Raw genomic sequence first — 17,533 nt, 5'->3', positions numbered from 1 at the left:
CTGAGTTAGTGATTGAGGGAGATGAGAGACTGAGGCAGGGGATTATGAGGCAGTATGTTTTAAGAGATGGTGGAGTGGCAGGTTGAGAGATGATAGGGGGTATGAATCAGTACTGAGGGGATTTAGAGACGCAGAGGGGTTTGGGTTAGTGAATGAGGAAGGGCTTGTGGAGGAGAGATCAGCAAGTGGGGAAGGTGATAGGGCAGACACTGTGGGGTGGGGTGAAGAGTGGGAATAAGGCGATGGTGAAAAGCTGAGAAATGGGGGTAAGGAGGAGATGAGATAAGGGCGAGAGCGGAATGCTGAGGGAGAAGCGGTGGGAAAGGATGATGCAGATTATTTGGGGAGGGCTAGTTTATTCAGAGCAAGGCAGAAACAAAAGCAAATCGATGCCATCACATGAATAGCAAAGGATGACAATGTCTGAAAAATCTTATTCGTTCTATTAGTTGGTCGTCTGCACATTAGTTTGGGGTTAACTCATTCCCCTCTCTTCCTTCGTTTTGGGATGTTTTTTATAATCCAGCTTTCATTGCCTACCCTCATACCCAAATCTGGCTAAGTGGCAAACATCGCTGCTATATGGTGCTGTGGCATGTATTGTGACTTTTAAAGGTGCTACATGAATATATATACTGGTGTCTTCTACCTTGGGAAGTTGCTGAACAAAACAGAAGGGTTTGTAAGCTACTACTGAATTTCTATGAGTTTTTGTTTTGTACATCAGCTGATCTGAAAGGTGCAAAGTCAGTTGCAGGGAAACACCTCCCATGGCTGTATTGACACATCAGAAGTGTACAGCACTTCAATGCTGTGGCAAGCATGACGTGTAAATCAGGTGACTGGGCTGTGAAGCAAAGTGGAATGAGTCTGTTTGATGTCCAGGATACTATACTGAGGCTTTGCAGTGTGACTTTTGTATTTTTTTTCTTTTAAGCAAAATAACCCCAATACTTTAGTTGCAATTATCTTTCAAACGCTGCACATCATCAAAAATTAAACTTGAGCCTTATTAAACTCTAAATTGTGCTGGCTCTGCATTACATCAGGGCAAATGTGTGCTAGCTTTCTGTATTTTGTATACAAGTATTGGGTACAGTTACCCATCCATAAGCCTTTTTAAAATGTTGTATGTGAACTGTAAGGGTTTAGAGGGATATGGGCCAAATGCTGGCAAATGGGACTAAGTCAGATTAGGATGTTTGGTTGGTGCAGATGAGTTGGACCGAATGATCTGTTTCCATGCTTTACAACTCTGATTCTATGCGCATCTATTCCTTTGTTCCTGTGTTCAAATGATGTGCCCTGATGCTAAGTTTCACATCCTTTTATAGAGCATATGGCTAAGAACAGACTTCCGTTTTCATGTAGTACGTATTATCCTCACAGCAGATAAATTTTTAAAAACATCTTTCCAGGCCTTTTGATCTCTGAAGTAAAGATCACGTATGACTGACCACTGGGTTTAATCATATTGTCGATAAGCATTTGACACTTTTATCAGTCTAGATTGCTGTAGATCCAACAGGTTGTTGGAATGTTACTTGATACTGCTTGTCAGTTAAGAAAATGGCTCAGATCCCAGAAGCTTTTCCATACAAAAGCACAAGGTTTACACTCAGTCCAGTTCTGATTTTTTTAAGGGGAATAATATGTACTTTAACAAAATTTTATCATTGTTCCAGTCATCCGTTCCAGTCAGATTACTTATGGTTCTGTTACACAGAACAGCTCTGAAATAATAGTTAAGAAATCAAGATGCAAGCAGACATTATTAGATATTGGGATTGTATCAACATCTGCGCATTCCATCGATTTCTGTAGAGACCACAAAGTGGAGTAGTACAAATGCCTAAAGCCTATGCAGAAGAATTTGATTAAACAAGAGAATAGCACCTTAAAAGTAGAGCGAGATGACTCATGGATGAAGTTAGGCAACATTTCTTTTAAACAGAGGTGTGCAAATCTAGAACATGGTCTTCACTCCTTCTATCGTTTGAGGTTCGGGCAGGTGTTGGGGAGGCAATTGGAAGCATAAAATTTGAGTTGCATAAATTTTCTTTGGCTAAGGGTATTTGGGGTGGCCTGTCAGATAGAACAGTCAGGGTCTAATTGAATAGCATAACAACTGCAAGGGAGTGAATGTAATTTTTTTTCTTCTTTACAGTTTATGTAGTTTATTGGTGTTATTGTTCTGTTATCCAAAAACTACTAAAGATACTTCTTGCCAATTCAACAAACTAATTCCAATAATAAGAAATTTTGATCTGTGGATAATATGACATCATTCAATGTTGGGCATGAAGTCTATTTGACCGAAATCAGTGATCAAGAGCCAGCTTACAGCATCGCGTTTGGTACTCTGTGTAAGAGAAACTGGTTGTGTGAAGATTTACAGGCAAAACATGGAGCTCATTAACTAAGTTATATTACAGATTTTACTAGTGCTTCATTGTGAATCTGTAAATTCAATAATGCAGAAATATGGATGCTGGAAATATGAAATAAAAGAAAATGCGGGAAATACTGGCAGCAGGTCAGGTCCTCTGAGTATTTGAGTATGCTCAGCCTTTCTGTTATTACTGTAAATTTAGCATTTGTTGGGTCGCACTTGACAGTAACCAAAATGGTTATAAAATTTAAGTTGCCTTTTCTGTTGTGTTGCACCTGTGAACTGGTTCAAAGTGCAGTTAATCCTAAAAACTTAACCAGATCCCCCATAACCTGAGTAAAAGTTCAAAATTAATTGATAAATTAGAAATCTGTTGTTCAGAATTTAAACATTCGTCCTATAGTAATGTTGAAAATAGGTTGTGTGTATTTCAGAGAGCATTTCAGTCCCTTGTTGATGTGTTGTCAAAATAGTTCTGTATTCCATGTTATCACATGTTTATTTCACATGCTGTTGCAAGGGAATAGCATGTGCTCTTGATGTTGGAAGGTAGGTAGTTTATTGAGGCCATAAATATCTGAACATGTGATCTAGTAGTAGTCGTCTGAATGAGGAATCAAGTTACACTTTAACAAGACAAAGGTCATGACACTACTTAAAATGTATTTACTTACATTATTGTATATTTTCATTCTGTCTTCGCCAACTTTTTGGATCGTCAAAGCAAGTGCAAACTAACGTGGATTTTTCATGGATTTGTAATAAATGGTTTGCAGACTGAATGTATAGGATACTGTGAATGGGAATACTGCAGTGATGGTGATAGGACCACTTATCCAGCATCAATTTCTAGATGAGCAGGATGGTCCTCCAGCTAAATATTGGGAAGACTGAAGACACTGGCATCACTTCCACCAGAGACTATGTCCCTCTGTCTTTGGCAACTGTCTGAGGCAGAGCCAAATGCTTTGTGACCCTTGTATTATCTTTAAATGTGAGGTGAGCTTTTGCCAACGCATCCATGTCGTCACTATGACCAACCATTTCCACCTCAGTAACATCATTTGATTCTGCCCACCTGAGTCAACTGGTACTGAAACTTCCATCCTTCGCTTTATTTCCAAACTTGATTATTCTAATTCACCAATTTCTGTTCACACGAACTTAAAAAAAAAAATCAAGGATGATAGCAGTTTATTGAAGCTTATTCCTAACTTTCTCAGCTTGGAATCCATGAGATTTGAGCATTTCCCCAGTTGCCTCTTCATGGATTTATGCTTTATCAAAGTAAAAGTGATTCATCCAGACTTGTGCTTATAAATTTACAGAGAAGTAAATTTATTATCTTCTCATTCTACATTCCTAGCTTACTTTGAAGTAGTATCTAAGTTTACCTTCTATATTTCATTTACTCATTTTTATACTTCACTGAAATATGTTCTTGAACCTTTAAATCTCTAAACTGGACATCGATCAGAAGTACACCATTTGGTCTATCGAATCTACTCTGCAATTCCATGGGATTGTGGCTGATCTGGTAATCTTTAACTCCACTTTACTGCTTTTTCTCTGTAATCCTTGATTCCCTTAATAATTAAAAATCTGTCTATCTCAACCAGGAATCTATATAACAACCCAGCCTTCAGTCTGTACAGCAGGAGGTGTTCTGTCAGCAGTAAGGTACAAAATTGATTGCTGTGTTATTAGAACTGTGTCCATACTGTATTGGACATTGAGTGTTAACTATCTCTTGTCCGATGGTTAAACCTATTAATCAGTTTCAAAATAATGAATGATTCCAGAATATTAATGAAAATCTTGTGTGAGAATTGAATTTGACCTTTTCAGTCGCTGAAACAGTGATGTCGTATAATACAACTTTTTAACCTGCTTTTAAATTCAGATGATAGGCTCTGATCTAGAATGGCAGAGTGGACACTGTTTCCTGGTTTCCTCCTGCAACTGTTTGTTTAACACTAAGTTTGAATGGTAGTGTATGTTATAAACTGTATGCTTCATAAAGCTGCTTAAAATGCAAGTGCAGTCTGAATCCTGAGCTGCAGCTCAATCTGACATTGAAGTGAAGCAGAAGAGAGAATATTGACACCCATTTTATACTACATGAGTTTAATGATGTAGAACCAAAGCTTGTATTGTTAATGTATTTTTAGATTGCCAGACTCTGCCAGCAGTAACACTAAAGTTTGTTGAGGCAAAGTGCCAAATTAACTCCTTAACATATATCTTTAAAGTGTGATTCAAGCACAGAGCACAGCAGTTTAGCAATTTTTTAAAAAATAGCTGATTTTAATACTGTTACCCTAATTGTTTTCTTATTTTGTAATTATTTCTCTACAATTTTGAAAGTGATAATATGGGTGACGGAAATGTGAACTCAACCAATGAAGAAACAAGCAACCCAGGACTTATATCCAAAAATGGTTCTAACAGAGAGCAGAAGATAAGCACAGGGGTGACAGAGATATTTTTGTTTTTTTATTTTGCCCAAAATATACTTCAATATATTTGTGTTGTTATGAATGTGGAAAAATTGATATTTTGGATTCTTGCAGCAATTTTTGTCAAGCTTAATGTTATTTGCATTTGCTTTTGCTGGTGAATCAGTAAAGGTAATTATTTAGGGTGGTAGTGGAAAATAATTCAGCAGAAACTCCAAAGTATTAAATTAACACTACACTCTGTTCTTTCTTTTACTCCTACAGTATTTGGATGCTGATAGCAATTTAATCCTTTGATTTCTGGGATAAGGGAGTGCAGGTCTTGCATATCCATGCCTCATTCAATATCTCACAAATGACCTGGAGAGTCTCAAATGCATGTTTCCTATCTGAGTTGTCATGGAATTGATTGAATATTGTGAATCCTTGCCTGTAGGCACCCTGTGACTGTATAACTCCCAAGAAGGGTGAGAGGGGAAAGATATAAAAGAGACTTAAGGGGCAACTTTTTTACGCAGAGGGTGGTACGGGTATGGAATGAGCTGCCAGAGGAAGTGGTTGAGGCTGGTACAATTGCAACATTTAAGAGGCATTTGGATGGGTATATGAATGGGAAGGGTTTGGAGGGATATGGACCGGGTGCAGGCAGGTGGGACTAGATTGGTTTGGGATATGTGGTCGGCATGGATGGGTTGGACCTATGCTCGCAGTTACTTTTAAATTTATCATTACAGTATGTTACATCCTGGAGTGTGAAACACCAGAGTTTCCATTCACCAAGCCAGTTTACTCCAAGTGGGCGGCACGGTGGCACAGTGGTTAGCACTGCTGCCTCACAGCGCCGGAGACCCGGGTTCAATTCCCGACTTAGGCGACTGACTGTGTGGAGTTTGCACATTCTCCCCGTGTCTGCGTGGGGTTCCTCCGGGTGCTCCGGTTTCCTCCCACAGTCCAAAAAATGTGCAGGTCAGGTGAATTGGCCATGCTAAATTGCCCGTAGTGTTAGGTAAAAGGGGTAAATGTAGGGTAATGGGTGGGTTGCGCTTCGGCGGGTCGGTGTGGACTTGTTGGGCCGAAGGGCCTGTTTCCACACTGTAAGTAATCTAATCTAATCTAATCTAATCTAATCTAATCTAATCAAGCACGGAAAATGTTGGAGAAACTCACCTGGTCTGGCAACGTCTGTCAAGAGAGGAACAAAGCTAACATTTCAAATCTAGTACGACTCTCCTTCATAACTGGAAGGGATTGGAAAATGATTTTTATATTTCTGACAGCGATGAAGGAAGAGCTAGAGGAACAGATTCTGTTGAGGTCCAGTGCAAAAGACAAAACAGTAGCTAATTGTGCTGAAAGAGAAATAAATATAAAGTGGATGTGCTGAGTTTCCCCAACATTTTATGTTTCAGATTTCTCGGATCTGCAGGATTTTGTTTTCATTGGGAGTTTTCATAGGTCGGGTAGATTGAGGTGAAGATGAGCAGAATCCTAGCTGTCTTCAATTCATCAGCTCTCATTGTTTCTCACAATTTTTTGTACCTAAAATTATTTTTTGTACTGCATTTTTAAAAAGAAATGAAATAGGACACATTTTTGTAGATCTACCACTGACTGCCTTCAATAGATAGACTGGTCTCTGTGCCAGCTGATGTCATTGTTACTGAGGAGAGTCCAGTTTGATTTCACTGGATATACAGCATTTTAATTATTTCATCTCCACAGACTTTGATCATATGGCTAGCAATAAGTTTCTAAAACTCTCGGATAATTTCTGAATTGGGATTGAAAGCAAACATTGGTTTTCTTTTTGTAGCAAACCTTGGTTGTCACGAATTAATTGCATTATTTTAAAACTTGAACCATCAGTACTGTGGCTGGTACATTGTTTTTAAAGGTAGTCGAAGGAGTTTATTAATAAATGTTTCCTATCTGCTCTTTCACATATTTGTATCAGCTACCAAATACATTCAATTCTTTGCATCATTTTGGAGGTTTTTGATCTCTTTTTGTGCACTTTAATGGTGAGGAATGGATTAGTGGGAGCTGTGGTGATGCCATAACTGTATCAGTTTGTGTTTGTTTATCTCCCACCTCCAACAAAACTGTATTTTGAGAATTGAGTCAAGTGGAATAAGGAAGGGGATGAAATCAGTGTTAATTTATGAGTCAAAGTTTGCAAAGTGGGTTGTGAGCCCAAGTAGGGTTGCACAGTAATCGGTTAATGAGCACGAAAAGGAATGGATGATGAGAAGTAGTTTGGACAAAACTGTACTTGGATAGGATGCAAATGTAATGGGTAATAGCATTGTAACTAAGGGAGCCAATGTATAGTGGAAAAATAGAGAATGAGTGAGAATAGTAAAACAAAGAGCCTGATTAATTGAAACCTGGGGTTAGTGATAGAGAAGGATTGATGGTTGTATTCCGAAAGATGCGAACATAGCCAAACGTAAAGCCATTTGTTCTGTAACTAGAAATTATTTCTTTTTAAAGGTCATTGTTTATGGACAAGTAACGATTTTTCTTTATATGATATGTTCATGTTTCATCTATCTCCATTTTTAACAAAAAATTGCAGCATAAACTGTGAAATACATTGCTGTATAATTAATGAAGAACATTTTAATTATATAGTTGCTTCTTGAAATATTTATAAATAAAATTAATAATGGACTTTCTACAGCCTATTAGATTGAAAGTTTTTAAAAATATAATTGTATTTATTAATTTTTTTTTGTGCAGAGAAAAAGATTTGGATGCCAAATGTATCATACACATGGATGGAAACAAAACAGCAATCACAAACTTAAAGGTATAACATTTCAGAATAGTATTAGCTCTCTCTCTCTCTCTGTGTGCTACTGTATTGAGAATTGTCCATTTGATATTTCTCAGTCAATTTTATGGAATAAATTGGACAATGTTGTTTGGAAATTGTCATCTTGTTTCAGTAGCTCAGTGAGCTAATAACTGGAAAATGCAGAGATCTGTTGGTGAAGTTGCAGCTCGCATTTGTAAATTGGACACATTGTTTACGGATATGCACTTGTTACTTATGAAGTGTCTTGATATTCATGCCTGCATTTCTGTGGAAACCTGATTTTATGAAACTACCATTTGGAGACAATTTTCTGTCATTTCAGAGCCAGCACTTCCATTTTCCTGATCGCAAGTGGTGATCTGATTTGATTGCTCTTTTAAAGCAGCTAATTATATATCATCTACTCTTAAGCTTTTAAAGCTAGCATTTTTGTATTTTGCACCTATTAGAATTGACTTTTTATTTTAAAAAGAACATTTTATTTGGAAAGGGCAAAAAAAATGCAAGAGTGCTTCCTGTGCAAATCTGCTAACCCTTCCTGGGGTTTAGTAGGGAGTGGAAATGATAATGACAAATGTCCATTGTTGTGCATTGGATGTATTGATGTGGATGAGCTGTATTAGCTTTAGAGTGACTGGTTTGGTTAAAGCAAACTAGAGCTTTGGAACAGTGAGTGGATTGCTCCAAAGCTAGTTGAATCTGCCCTTGGAACTTAGATTACCACATTAATTTAGGAATCAGTGTCATCTGTCTTCTCCTTTTAAAAGAAAATGTGGCCAACAACCGAGATCATGTGAATAGCTTTTTCAAACAAGAGAGGAAAATTTTACCCTTCTCTTCTATCTCAATGTACTAGTAGCAATTTTCTAAATATTGTATGCAGTCATTAGATGCTAAGTTATGTATATGGTGAAAGTTGTCACGTGCAGTAATATGGGAAAATTATAAAACAGCTTGCTCCTCACCTATGTTCAAATGTTTTATATGCTCTGTTAATAAGAGCCACTTGAGTCTCTCAAAAGCAGCATGGTAGCAATTTGTATTTAAGTTTTTTTGATTTGTGGAATATTACATAAAGTCTAGACAAGGAAGGTTCTAAAACTAGCCTAATTGGAAAACTATACTGAGGAACTAGTGTATCATAAAACTTTCAAACACTTTACATCAGAAAATTTTGTCCTGAAATAATTCTTGCTCAAATTTGAAGGCTTGGTAGCTGTTGGAAAAGCAGAACAGGGACATACTACTCTAAAGAGTGACTGGATGTAGGTGCTTCACTCACCTTAGAGATTTCTAGTGCAAGCATCAACCCATCTAGAGAGATAGTGATATTGGTGTGGCTTTACAAAGTTAAGGGCCTTGGAAGATTGTGCTGCTTTTAAATATTATTAATAAATAATTTACAAACCTGTGGATTGTATGTTAGCTCCCAATTTTATATGCACGATTCCACATGTGATTGGTGTGATTCTAGATTTCATCAGCATGTGCACCATCTTAGTACCATTTGATCTCAGAGTCCTAATTCTCCCTTTTATCTTGCCTACTCCTTTCTTTTCTTAGCTGTCTCTTTCCTTCAAAATCCCTGACCCTAAAAGATTAGTTCCTGGACATTTGACCATGAATTTAACACCAACAGCTCCTTGAAAATAGCATTCCGATTAGTACAAGCTTACCACAAATGTGTACCTAGTGCAAATGTTGAACTACAGTCAAAAGTGCTTTGCTTTGAAATTCATGTCCTTTATTTTGCCTTTAATTCTGAGTAGACTTACGCAGCATCTTACAGTAGGCTCATTGTGAATGTTGCATGTAAACTTCAAAACTGTTCATGATGGTATTAACTGTGTGTCCTTTTAATGCAGTGTTGTTGCTGAAATGTTCAAATTCAATTAAAATTTAAAAGTTAATATGTGATCATTTCAGAGAATTCTTTTTCTCTCCTCCCAATAGATCCCAGAAGGAGGTTCAGGAGATTCTGGACGAGAACGGCTAAAAACGTTTACCTATGACTATTCTTACTGTTCTGCTGATTGTAGGAGTCCCAGATTTGTCTCCCAGGAAAGGGTATGTTTTTTCTTTGAATAAATGAATTTTATTTCTCCATCAGAAAAGATCTACAAGGATGTTGCCAGGATTGGAGGCTTTGAGCTACAGGGAGAGGCTGAATAGGCTGGAGCTGTTTTCCCTGGAGCATCTGAGGTTGAGGATGACCTTATAGAGGTTTATAAAATCACGAGGGGCACGGATAGGGTGAATAGTCAAGGTCTTTTCACTGGTGTGGGGGAGTCCAGAACTATAGGACGTAGGTTAAATCTTTCCCCTCTCATCCTAAAAAGGGACCTAAGAGGCAACCTTTTCATGCAGAGGGTGGTGCACACATGGAATGAACTCCCAGAAGAAATGGTGGAGGCTGGTACAATTACAACATTTAAAACCCATCTGGAAGGGTACATGAATAACAAGGGTTTTGAGAGATATGGGCCTAGTGTTGGCAAATGAGACGAGATTAATCTAGGATATTTGGTCGGCATGGACGAGTTGGACCAAAGGGTCTGTTTCTGTGTTGTACATCTCTATGACTCTATAACCCAGAAAATAATTTACAGGCATTGGTCATAATATGAAATACTTAACATAAGCAGTGTATGTAGGATGGAGATCATGTAGCACAGCAGATGGTTTTTCCTTGTGTCTCCATGTTTCCAAAGTTCCATGTTTGAGTCCCTCTCCAGAACTTGATACATTGATAATGCAACCAAACAGGATATGGGTGATAAGAGCAGGAGAGATTCCTGGTCAGCCATGTGATGGAAAGAAAGTTGCTGCCTTTACCATCAGTATCTGTGGCTCTGGATTACGAAGTGCATGGAAAAGTCTGTGTTGCTGCAGCAACTCCAAATTCCTTGAGATGTTAGGGGTTCAGTTGGTTGAATGCCTGGTGTGGTTTGATTACCAACAGTGCAGGGGATGATTGGTATTCAGGCCAATGTGGATTTGGGACCTGCTTCCTTGTTGGGGGTGGGAACCGTGGCACTGTAGGCCAAACTTGTGGTGGGGCAGAGAACTGTTTACAGGATTGAGTGTGCACTTGGGAAACGTTGAATGGTAAGAGAGGTAGGAATTTTTGAAGAGCAAACACATTCTAAACAAGATTTGTTTGTGATCCCTTGTGGTTTTAAAAATATTGTTGTAAGTGCAGTTACATCATTTATGGAGGAATGCAGGTGACATTGCATGTGCTGCCATGTCCACTGGCTAGTATCATGTGGATAGTGGGCATTCTGCAATTCTGCTGTAATATCTTTGGAAGACAACTTGGAAACAGAGATTATTTGTTAAACAGTTTTCCTGAGCTGATCAGGAGATGGAAGGTTTGGTTGTTCACTCGAGGCTGAGGGCTAGACTACTCAGCACTGCTGGCCCTTGACATTAATGATCGAGGTCTAGGATGGCTTACTGCCACATTTTGTATCTCTGCCGGCTTTCTCTGTCTTATTTTTCTGCTCAGCCCTGCGGAGCCAGTGGCTGGTGTCTGAGGTCTGGGAATGATTTGAAGTGTAGAAATCTGCTTGATTTCTCCATCTTTCATCACTACTGAGACTAATTCTAAGGATTCCCTGGTGAAGGGATGGTAATTGACCCTAGGACACTGGGGGAAAGACCTATTGAATGCTTTTTCAGAATAGATTTTGAGTTTGATGAGCTGTTAGTGGGTATCTCCTCTACCCAGATAAGTAAAGAAACTTTGATCCAAGCCAGTGATCTTAAAGAAAAATTGGACATAGATTTTCAGGTGTCCCTTTAAAACATTTGACCCTTCTGTAGCTGATATCATAGATTTTGCAGGCTGACAGCAACCAATAACTAATAACCATGATTACATGATTGTAGCTTAGGAATAAAAATGGGGAATAAAATGTTTTTTTTTCGGGAAAGATAGAATTGCAGTGTATTTTCTTTGCTAAGACATTGTAAGAGGAATAGGGAATTACTGATGGCATCTTTTGGATATCCATGGCTAACACATGTGTGTGCTGACAGTCTCACCCCATCATTACAATCACAAAACTGGGTTGTTATCTGAATGAGTAAAGGCATTCATCTTGGGTGTGATTAGCAAAGGACAACAAACAATATACCCATTTTAGCTGAGGAATATTAGAACTCATATTAGAAGGCTGTGTCACCAGTGCAGAACCTCTGGTGGGATAAAAGAGACTGGTTCTTTCAGAGGAATCAAACTGGAGGAAGTGAAAGAATTGAGGAGGAGCAGTTGCTGCATATGAATGAACAAGAAATGTTTTAAAAGTGAGGGGTTTAGTTTTGAGCTGATAAAGGAAAGGAGGAAGTATAACCTTCTGTCATCAGTCCATGACTAGTGAGCTGGTCATATGTAATTTTCTGCCAGTTACCATACCAATAATAGGTTGCAGTACAGCTGTACCACAGCAGATACTGCACTCTGTTCTGTGTTGCACATTATAGTGTGATCTGCTGGAAGACTAAAGTATAAGTGATAAATTTTTGTTTATTTTAACTTCATCTTTTTTTCCCAAAAAAATCAACACACATTTAAGTTGGTTGTGATAATTAATGTGCACCTGATGGCAGCTAGGCTGTACATTTTTCATTTTGAAAGTCTGAGTATTGTTGACAAACAAAAGGGCCAAACTCTAGCGAAGAAGTGAAAGTGACTGCCCTTTATGTAATCTGTTAATATACATGTTGTAGGCTTGCAGGCCATTATTGGCAGAACAGGTGGACTAAGCCCCGCCTATAACTCATCAGAGCACGCCCATTCTGAGCTTCCTGTAATAATCGTTATACTGACATGCATTCAAGATGAACCACTACCTCAAACCTCCAGACATTGAAATTAAATTCACAAGTATATTTAGTATTGAAAAATAACACTTTTTTTTTAACCTTTTTGTTATACAAGCTCTATGAAGGACACGGGAGGGGAGTATTTTGTTTGGTTAATCAAATGCCGGATAACTTGGTTTAGTCAGGCATCGGGACCTTGAGATCTTGCCGGATAATCCAATATTCAGATAATTGAATGCCAGATAATAGAGGTTCCCCTATATATGCAATTATTGCTCTCTTTGGTTTGATATTTTGTAGTTATTTAAGAATTTATAAGCTTTGTATATTTAAACTCACGTGAACCACACACATAACAGTCTATACATTGTGATCAATTAGCTCAGTTGGCTGGATGGCTACAGAGTGATTCCTACAGCATGTATTCAGTTCCTGTACTGGCTGATGTCAGTGTGAAGTGCCTTTGTTCTCAACATTGCTGATCACCTTAGATGAGGTGACCATCGGGTTAAACTTATCACCAGTCATTTTTCTGTCTGAGAGAGCAATCCTAGGATCCTCTGGGACGATTGTGACTTTACCTTTTGTTTTGTTTATGGCCAGTTTGTTTATATGTCCGTCTGAAGATTGGGATGGGAAGCCAGAAACCAAAAATGATCCTGTATTCCATTAATTTTGTCCTGCTATTTCAGCTGTTGCCCTAGCTTGAGTCTCTCTTTAATTGTTTGACTGTTTTGATTCAAGTGATTTGTTGTGTGATGGTTCAGTTACTTTTGTTGTTAATATAAAGGGTTAAGTACTCTTGAAAGAGTTATACCACTTATACTAACATCTATACTGGAGGCCAAGTAATATAAACATTAGTCTGTCCCTGTCATATGGAGAATAATAATCCTTTTCTTATAGGTTTTCAAGGATCTTGGGACTGATGTCCTTAAAGCTGCCTTTGAAGGCTATAATGCATGCATATTTGCTTATGGGCAGACCGGATCTGGCAAATCCTATACAATGATGGGAAACCCGGTAAGAACTTTGTGATAGTCAAATGGGATAAGTATATTGGTTATCTTTTCCAATAGCTGAAAATGTGTTGCTGGAAAAGCGCAGCAGGTCAGGCAGCATCCAAGGAACAGGAGAATCGACGTTTCAGGCATAAGCCCTTCTTCAGGAAAGCCCTTCCTGAAGAAGGGCTTATGCCCGAAACGTCGATTCCCCTGTTCCTTGGATGCTGCCTGACCTGCTGCGCTTTTCCAGCAACACATTTTCAGCTCTGATCTCCAGCATCTGCAGTCCTAACTTTCTCCTCTATATTTTCCAATACCCGAGTCTAGTGGCATAGGCACAGTACAAAGCTTGTGGATTGAGCCTTCCCCAATTTGATATTAAATGATGTAGTTTGACTAGGGCTTCAAGGCTTGTTTTAATATATTCTTCGCAAAAAACAAGTGTATACCTCCTTAATGCATAAAAGTGAATACCTTTAAAGTAACGTCTCTTTACCCTGTGTTCCTCCTTAAATCCTACTTTTTTGATCAGGTTTTTGATTATCCAGTTTGCTATCCCTTTGCACCTCAGCGGTATTTTGTTTTATGATGTTCCAGTGAATTGCGTTGGGATGTTTTTGATCAAAGAACAGTACAAATAAAAGTTGTCGCAGAAACCTTTCAAAATTGTATATGCAATTCATCCTCCTGTTTTCTCACTATTTGGTGGTTTTGATTGTGCTCCTAATATGGCAATTGGGTCTTTTATTATCTCTTACCTCAGCTGAAACAGACATGGTAAATTTTCTAGTGGTTTAACTCCACTTTTAGTAATAATACATTTGTCTTTACTGAAAATTTGTTGTTCAGAGTTATGACCTTAGTTATTCCTAACCTGCCAGAAAGTTTTCATCAAGACTGCAGCATCAGCTCTTTCCAATTCAGTTTGGTTCTTTGTTCAATATTTCATTTGCCCTGACATTCAAACGTCAAGTGGTCTTTTTCCCTTCTTTTTGTTTTCTTACCCTTACGTTGGCTCTCCTTGAGCTATGTCAAATTTTCCTAAAGTATATATTATCACTCCCTCACTAGGGTGACTATTTTGACTCTATTGTTTTGTTATGCAATTGACTTTACTCTCTGTAAGCTCTGATTTTCTTCTTTATCAGCCTTGGCTAGTTCAACTCTACCAATACTGCATTATTTACCTCTCAGTGAGAACATTGGTATCAGTTTGGTTTAGATGCTGTCTATTTTGAGCTTCCTCTACCTTAGGATTCATTCAGTGCCCTAGAAATCTTCTATTCCACATAGATGTGCCAAATATGTTTTGCTAATTGAGCTACTGTTTTGCTAGACTTTGTTTTAAGGTTTACATAAATAACAACAGGAAAGTGAAATAATTGGATACATCAATACAGTCATTGAATACAGCAGGGTTCAATTAATGATTTGGATGAAGGAATTGAATGCAGTATCTCTAAATTTGCAGATGACACTAAGCTGGGTGGCAGTGTGTGCTGTGAGGAGAATGCTAACAGACTGCAGGGTGACTTGGACAGGCTAGCTGAGTGGGCAAATACTTGGCAAATATAACATATGGATAAATGTGACATTATACACTTTGGTAAAAACAGGACTATCTGCATGGTGGCAGTTTAGGAAAAGTTGAAGTGCAACAAGACTTGGGTGTCATGGTGGAACGGTCGCAGAAGGTTGGCATGCAGGTTCAGCGGGTGTTGAGGAAAGCTAATGGCATGCTGTAGTAATTTAAGTATAGGAAGAAGGATATTTTGCTACAGTTAAAGAGGGCCTTGGTGAGGCCATATCTTGAATATTGTGTGTAGTATTGGTCGCCTAGTCTGTGGAAGGACATTCTTGCTACTGAGGGAATCTATCGAAGGCTCATCAGAATGATTCCTGGGATGGCAGAACTGAGGGGGGAATCTCATAGAATCATAGCTGAAAATGTGTTGCTGGAAAAGCGCAGCAGGTCAGGCAGCATCCGAGGAACAGGAGAATCGACGTTTCGGGCATAAGCCCTTCTTCAGGAAGGGCTTTCCTGAAGAAGGGCTTATGCCTGAAACGTCGATTCTCCTGTTCCTTGGATGCTGCCTGACCTGCTGCGCTTTTCCAGCAACACATTTTCAGCTCTGATCTCCAGCATCTGCAGCCCTCACTTTCTCCTCTCATAGAATCATAAATACCTGATGGGTGAGACTGGACAGGCTAGACGTGAGAAGAATGTTCCCAATGTTGGGGAAGTCCAGACCTAGGGTTCACAGTCTAAAATAAGGTGTAAACCATTTAGGACTAAGATGAGGAAGAGTTGTGAACCTGTGGAATTCTCTACCACAGGAAGCTTTTGGGACCAGTTCATTAGATATATTCAGGAGGGAACTGGATGTGGCCCTCGTGGCTGAAGGGCTCAAGGGATATGGAGAGAAAGAGGGAGTGGGTGACAGAAATTGTATGATCAGCCATGGTCAATTTGAATGGTGGTGCAGGCTTGTGGGGCTGAATGGCCTACTCCTGTAGCTATTTTCATTGTTTCTGTGTTTCTATCAGAAAGTAAACTTGACATCCACATCTCTCCTATGTCGTAGACAATCATAGAATCGTACTGTACAAAAGAGGCCCTTAAGCACATCGAGTCTGTACCACTAAAAATATACCACTACCTAATCTAGTCGTGGTTTTCTGAGTTAGGCTTTTTGAGACTTATAAATTATGATACTTCAGCTGCTCATCCCAGTAAGTTTTTTTTTAAAAGGTTGAGGTTTCCTGCCTCAACTACCCTCTCAGACAGTGCATTCCACAATCACACCCCTCTGTGGATGAAAATGTTTTTCCTTAAATCCCCTTTAAACTCTCTGCCTTTCATTTTAAAAACTGTATCCCCTTGTTATTAACAATCTATTGTACATTCTACTTTAGGATGATGCAGGCCTCATACCTCGAATTTGTCAAGGGCTGTATGACAGGATTGCAGGGAGGTCTAGGTGGGATGAAGCTTCATTTCGCACAGAAGTAAGGTAGGAAATTGGAATTTTCTTTCTTTGGAACAACAAGATAGTGCACAGTAAATTTAGCATTAGCTTTCCCATGAATAGCATGTGTTAGACAAAGAAAGTTGATAAACTGAAGGCTACTCTGAAAGCTCAACAGTCATTTTCTTCAGAACCAGCAAAAGGCCTGCACTGAAGCATCACTTTCACAAATGGCAAAGTATTTTTAAAAAATCTATGACTTTGGCAGCTGATGCTTTTCAAAGATTTTAAAAACAAAGCAACAATCATGGCAATGCAGAGCAAATCACTTGGTATGTCCACAGTAGGAAGACAAGTGCAATCTGCATTCAATGACATCTTTCAATCAAAGCAGAACCTGAAGGACTCTGAATATGTCTCACTGCAATTTGATTAATCTACCCTCGTGATGGGCATAATCCAGCTAATTGATTTTGCATGCATTGTTTTTAGAACCGAACAACAAAAAAAGGATCTTCTCCCTGTTTTTACCTCTTTTTAAAGCGAGAGCTAGGTGAAGATATCTACAACAAACTGAAAAGTTACATGCTTAAGGAATACATTCCAGCCAAGAAATTGGTTTCCATCTGACTGGTGCCAAGTATGGCTGTGCATAAATGCAGGCTTTATTGCATTTTGCAGCAATTGTCCTGTTTTTGGTGGGTTTTTTTGTCAATTACTACCATTATAATCTTTAAGAAAGTGAGTAAAGTTGTGGGCATTTCTCATGTAACGAAAGTTGTTGAGCTTGTAAACTCAATTCAAGCTTCAGCCTCTTAGCACCGTTTGTTTAAATCCTTACTCAATAGCTCAGTGCTGTGGGCAACGAGCTAACCCTCCATGTTGATGTGAAGTGGTTATGTCTTGGGGCAATCCTACAAAGATCTTCAGATTTATTGCCTGAAATTGACACTTTTTGTTTAAATTGTTTAAAAGAGGTGTGCAGTGAGCTGTCGGGTAATGCGTGATTAGATTAGATTACTTACAGTGTGGAAACAGGCCCTTCGGCCCAACAAGTC

The 17,533-nt window shown here is 38.7% G+C and overlaps 1 protein-coding gene across 5 annotated transcripts in view; it reads left to right on the top strand.

Moving 5' to 3' along the window:
* kif16ba (kinesin family member 16Ba) overlaps positions 1–17,533 on the top strand; it is a 140,818-nt gene that overhangs the window by 2,023 nt on the left and 121,262 nt on the right. For all 5 annotated transcript variants that reach the window (XR_006312617.1, XM_043696646.1, XM_043696647.1 and 2 more), the window contains exons 2-5: positions 7,594–7,663; positions 9,626–9,739; positions 13,409–13,525; positions 16,423–16,520. Coding sequence is in view for 4 of the 5 variants with exons in the window: in XM_043696646.1 (XP_043552581.1) it covers positions 7,594–7,663; positions 9,626–9,739; positions 13,409–13,525; positions 16,423–16,520 (399 nt within the window). In the remaining variant the exon portion in view is untranslated. The remainder of the gene's footprint in view (positions 1–7,593; positions 7,664–9,625; positions 9,740–13,408; positions 13,526–16,422; positions 16,521–17,533) is intronic.

Source organism: Chiloscyllium plagiosum, chromosome 9 (assembly GCF_004010195.1).
Source record: "Chiloscyllium plagiosum isolate BGI_BamShark_2017 chromosome 9, ASM401019v2, whole genome shotgun sequence".
Taxonomy (NCBI): Eukaryota; Metazoa; Chordata; class Chondrichthyes; order Orectolobiformes; family Hemiscylliidae; genus Chiloscyllium; species Chiloscyllium plagiosum.
This window is presented reverse-complemented; position numbering and strand designations above follow the sequence as displayed.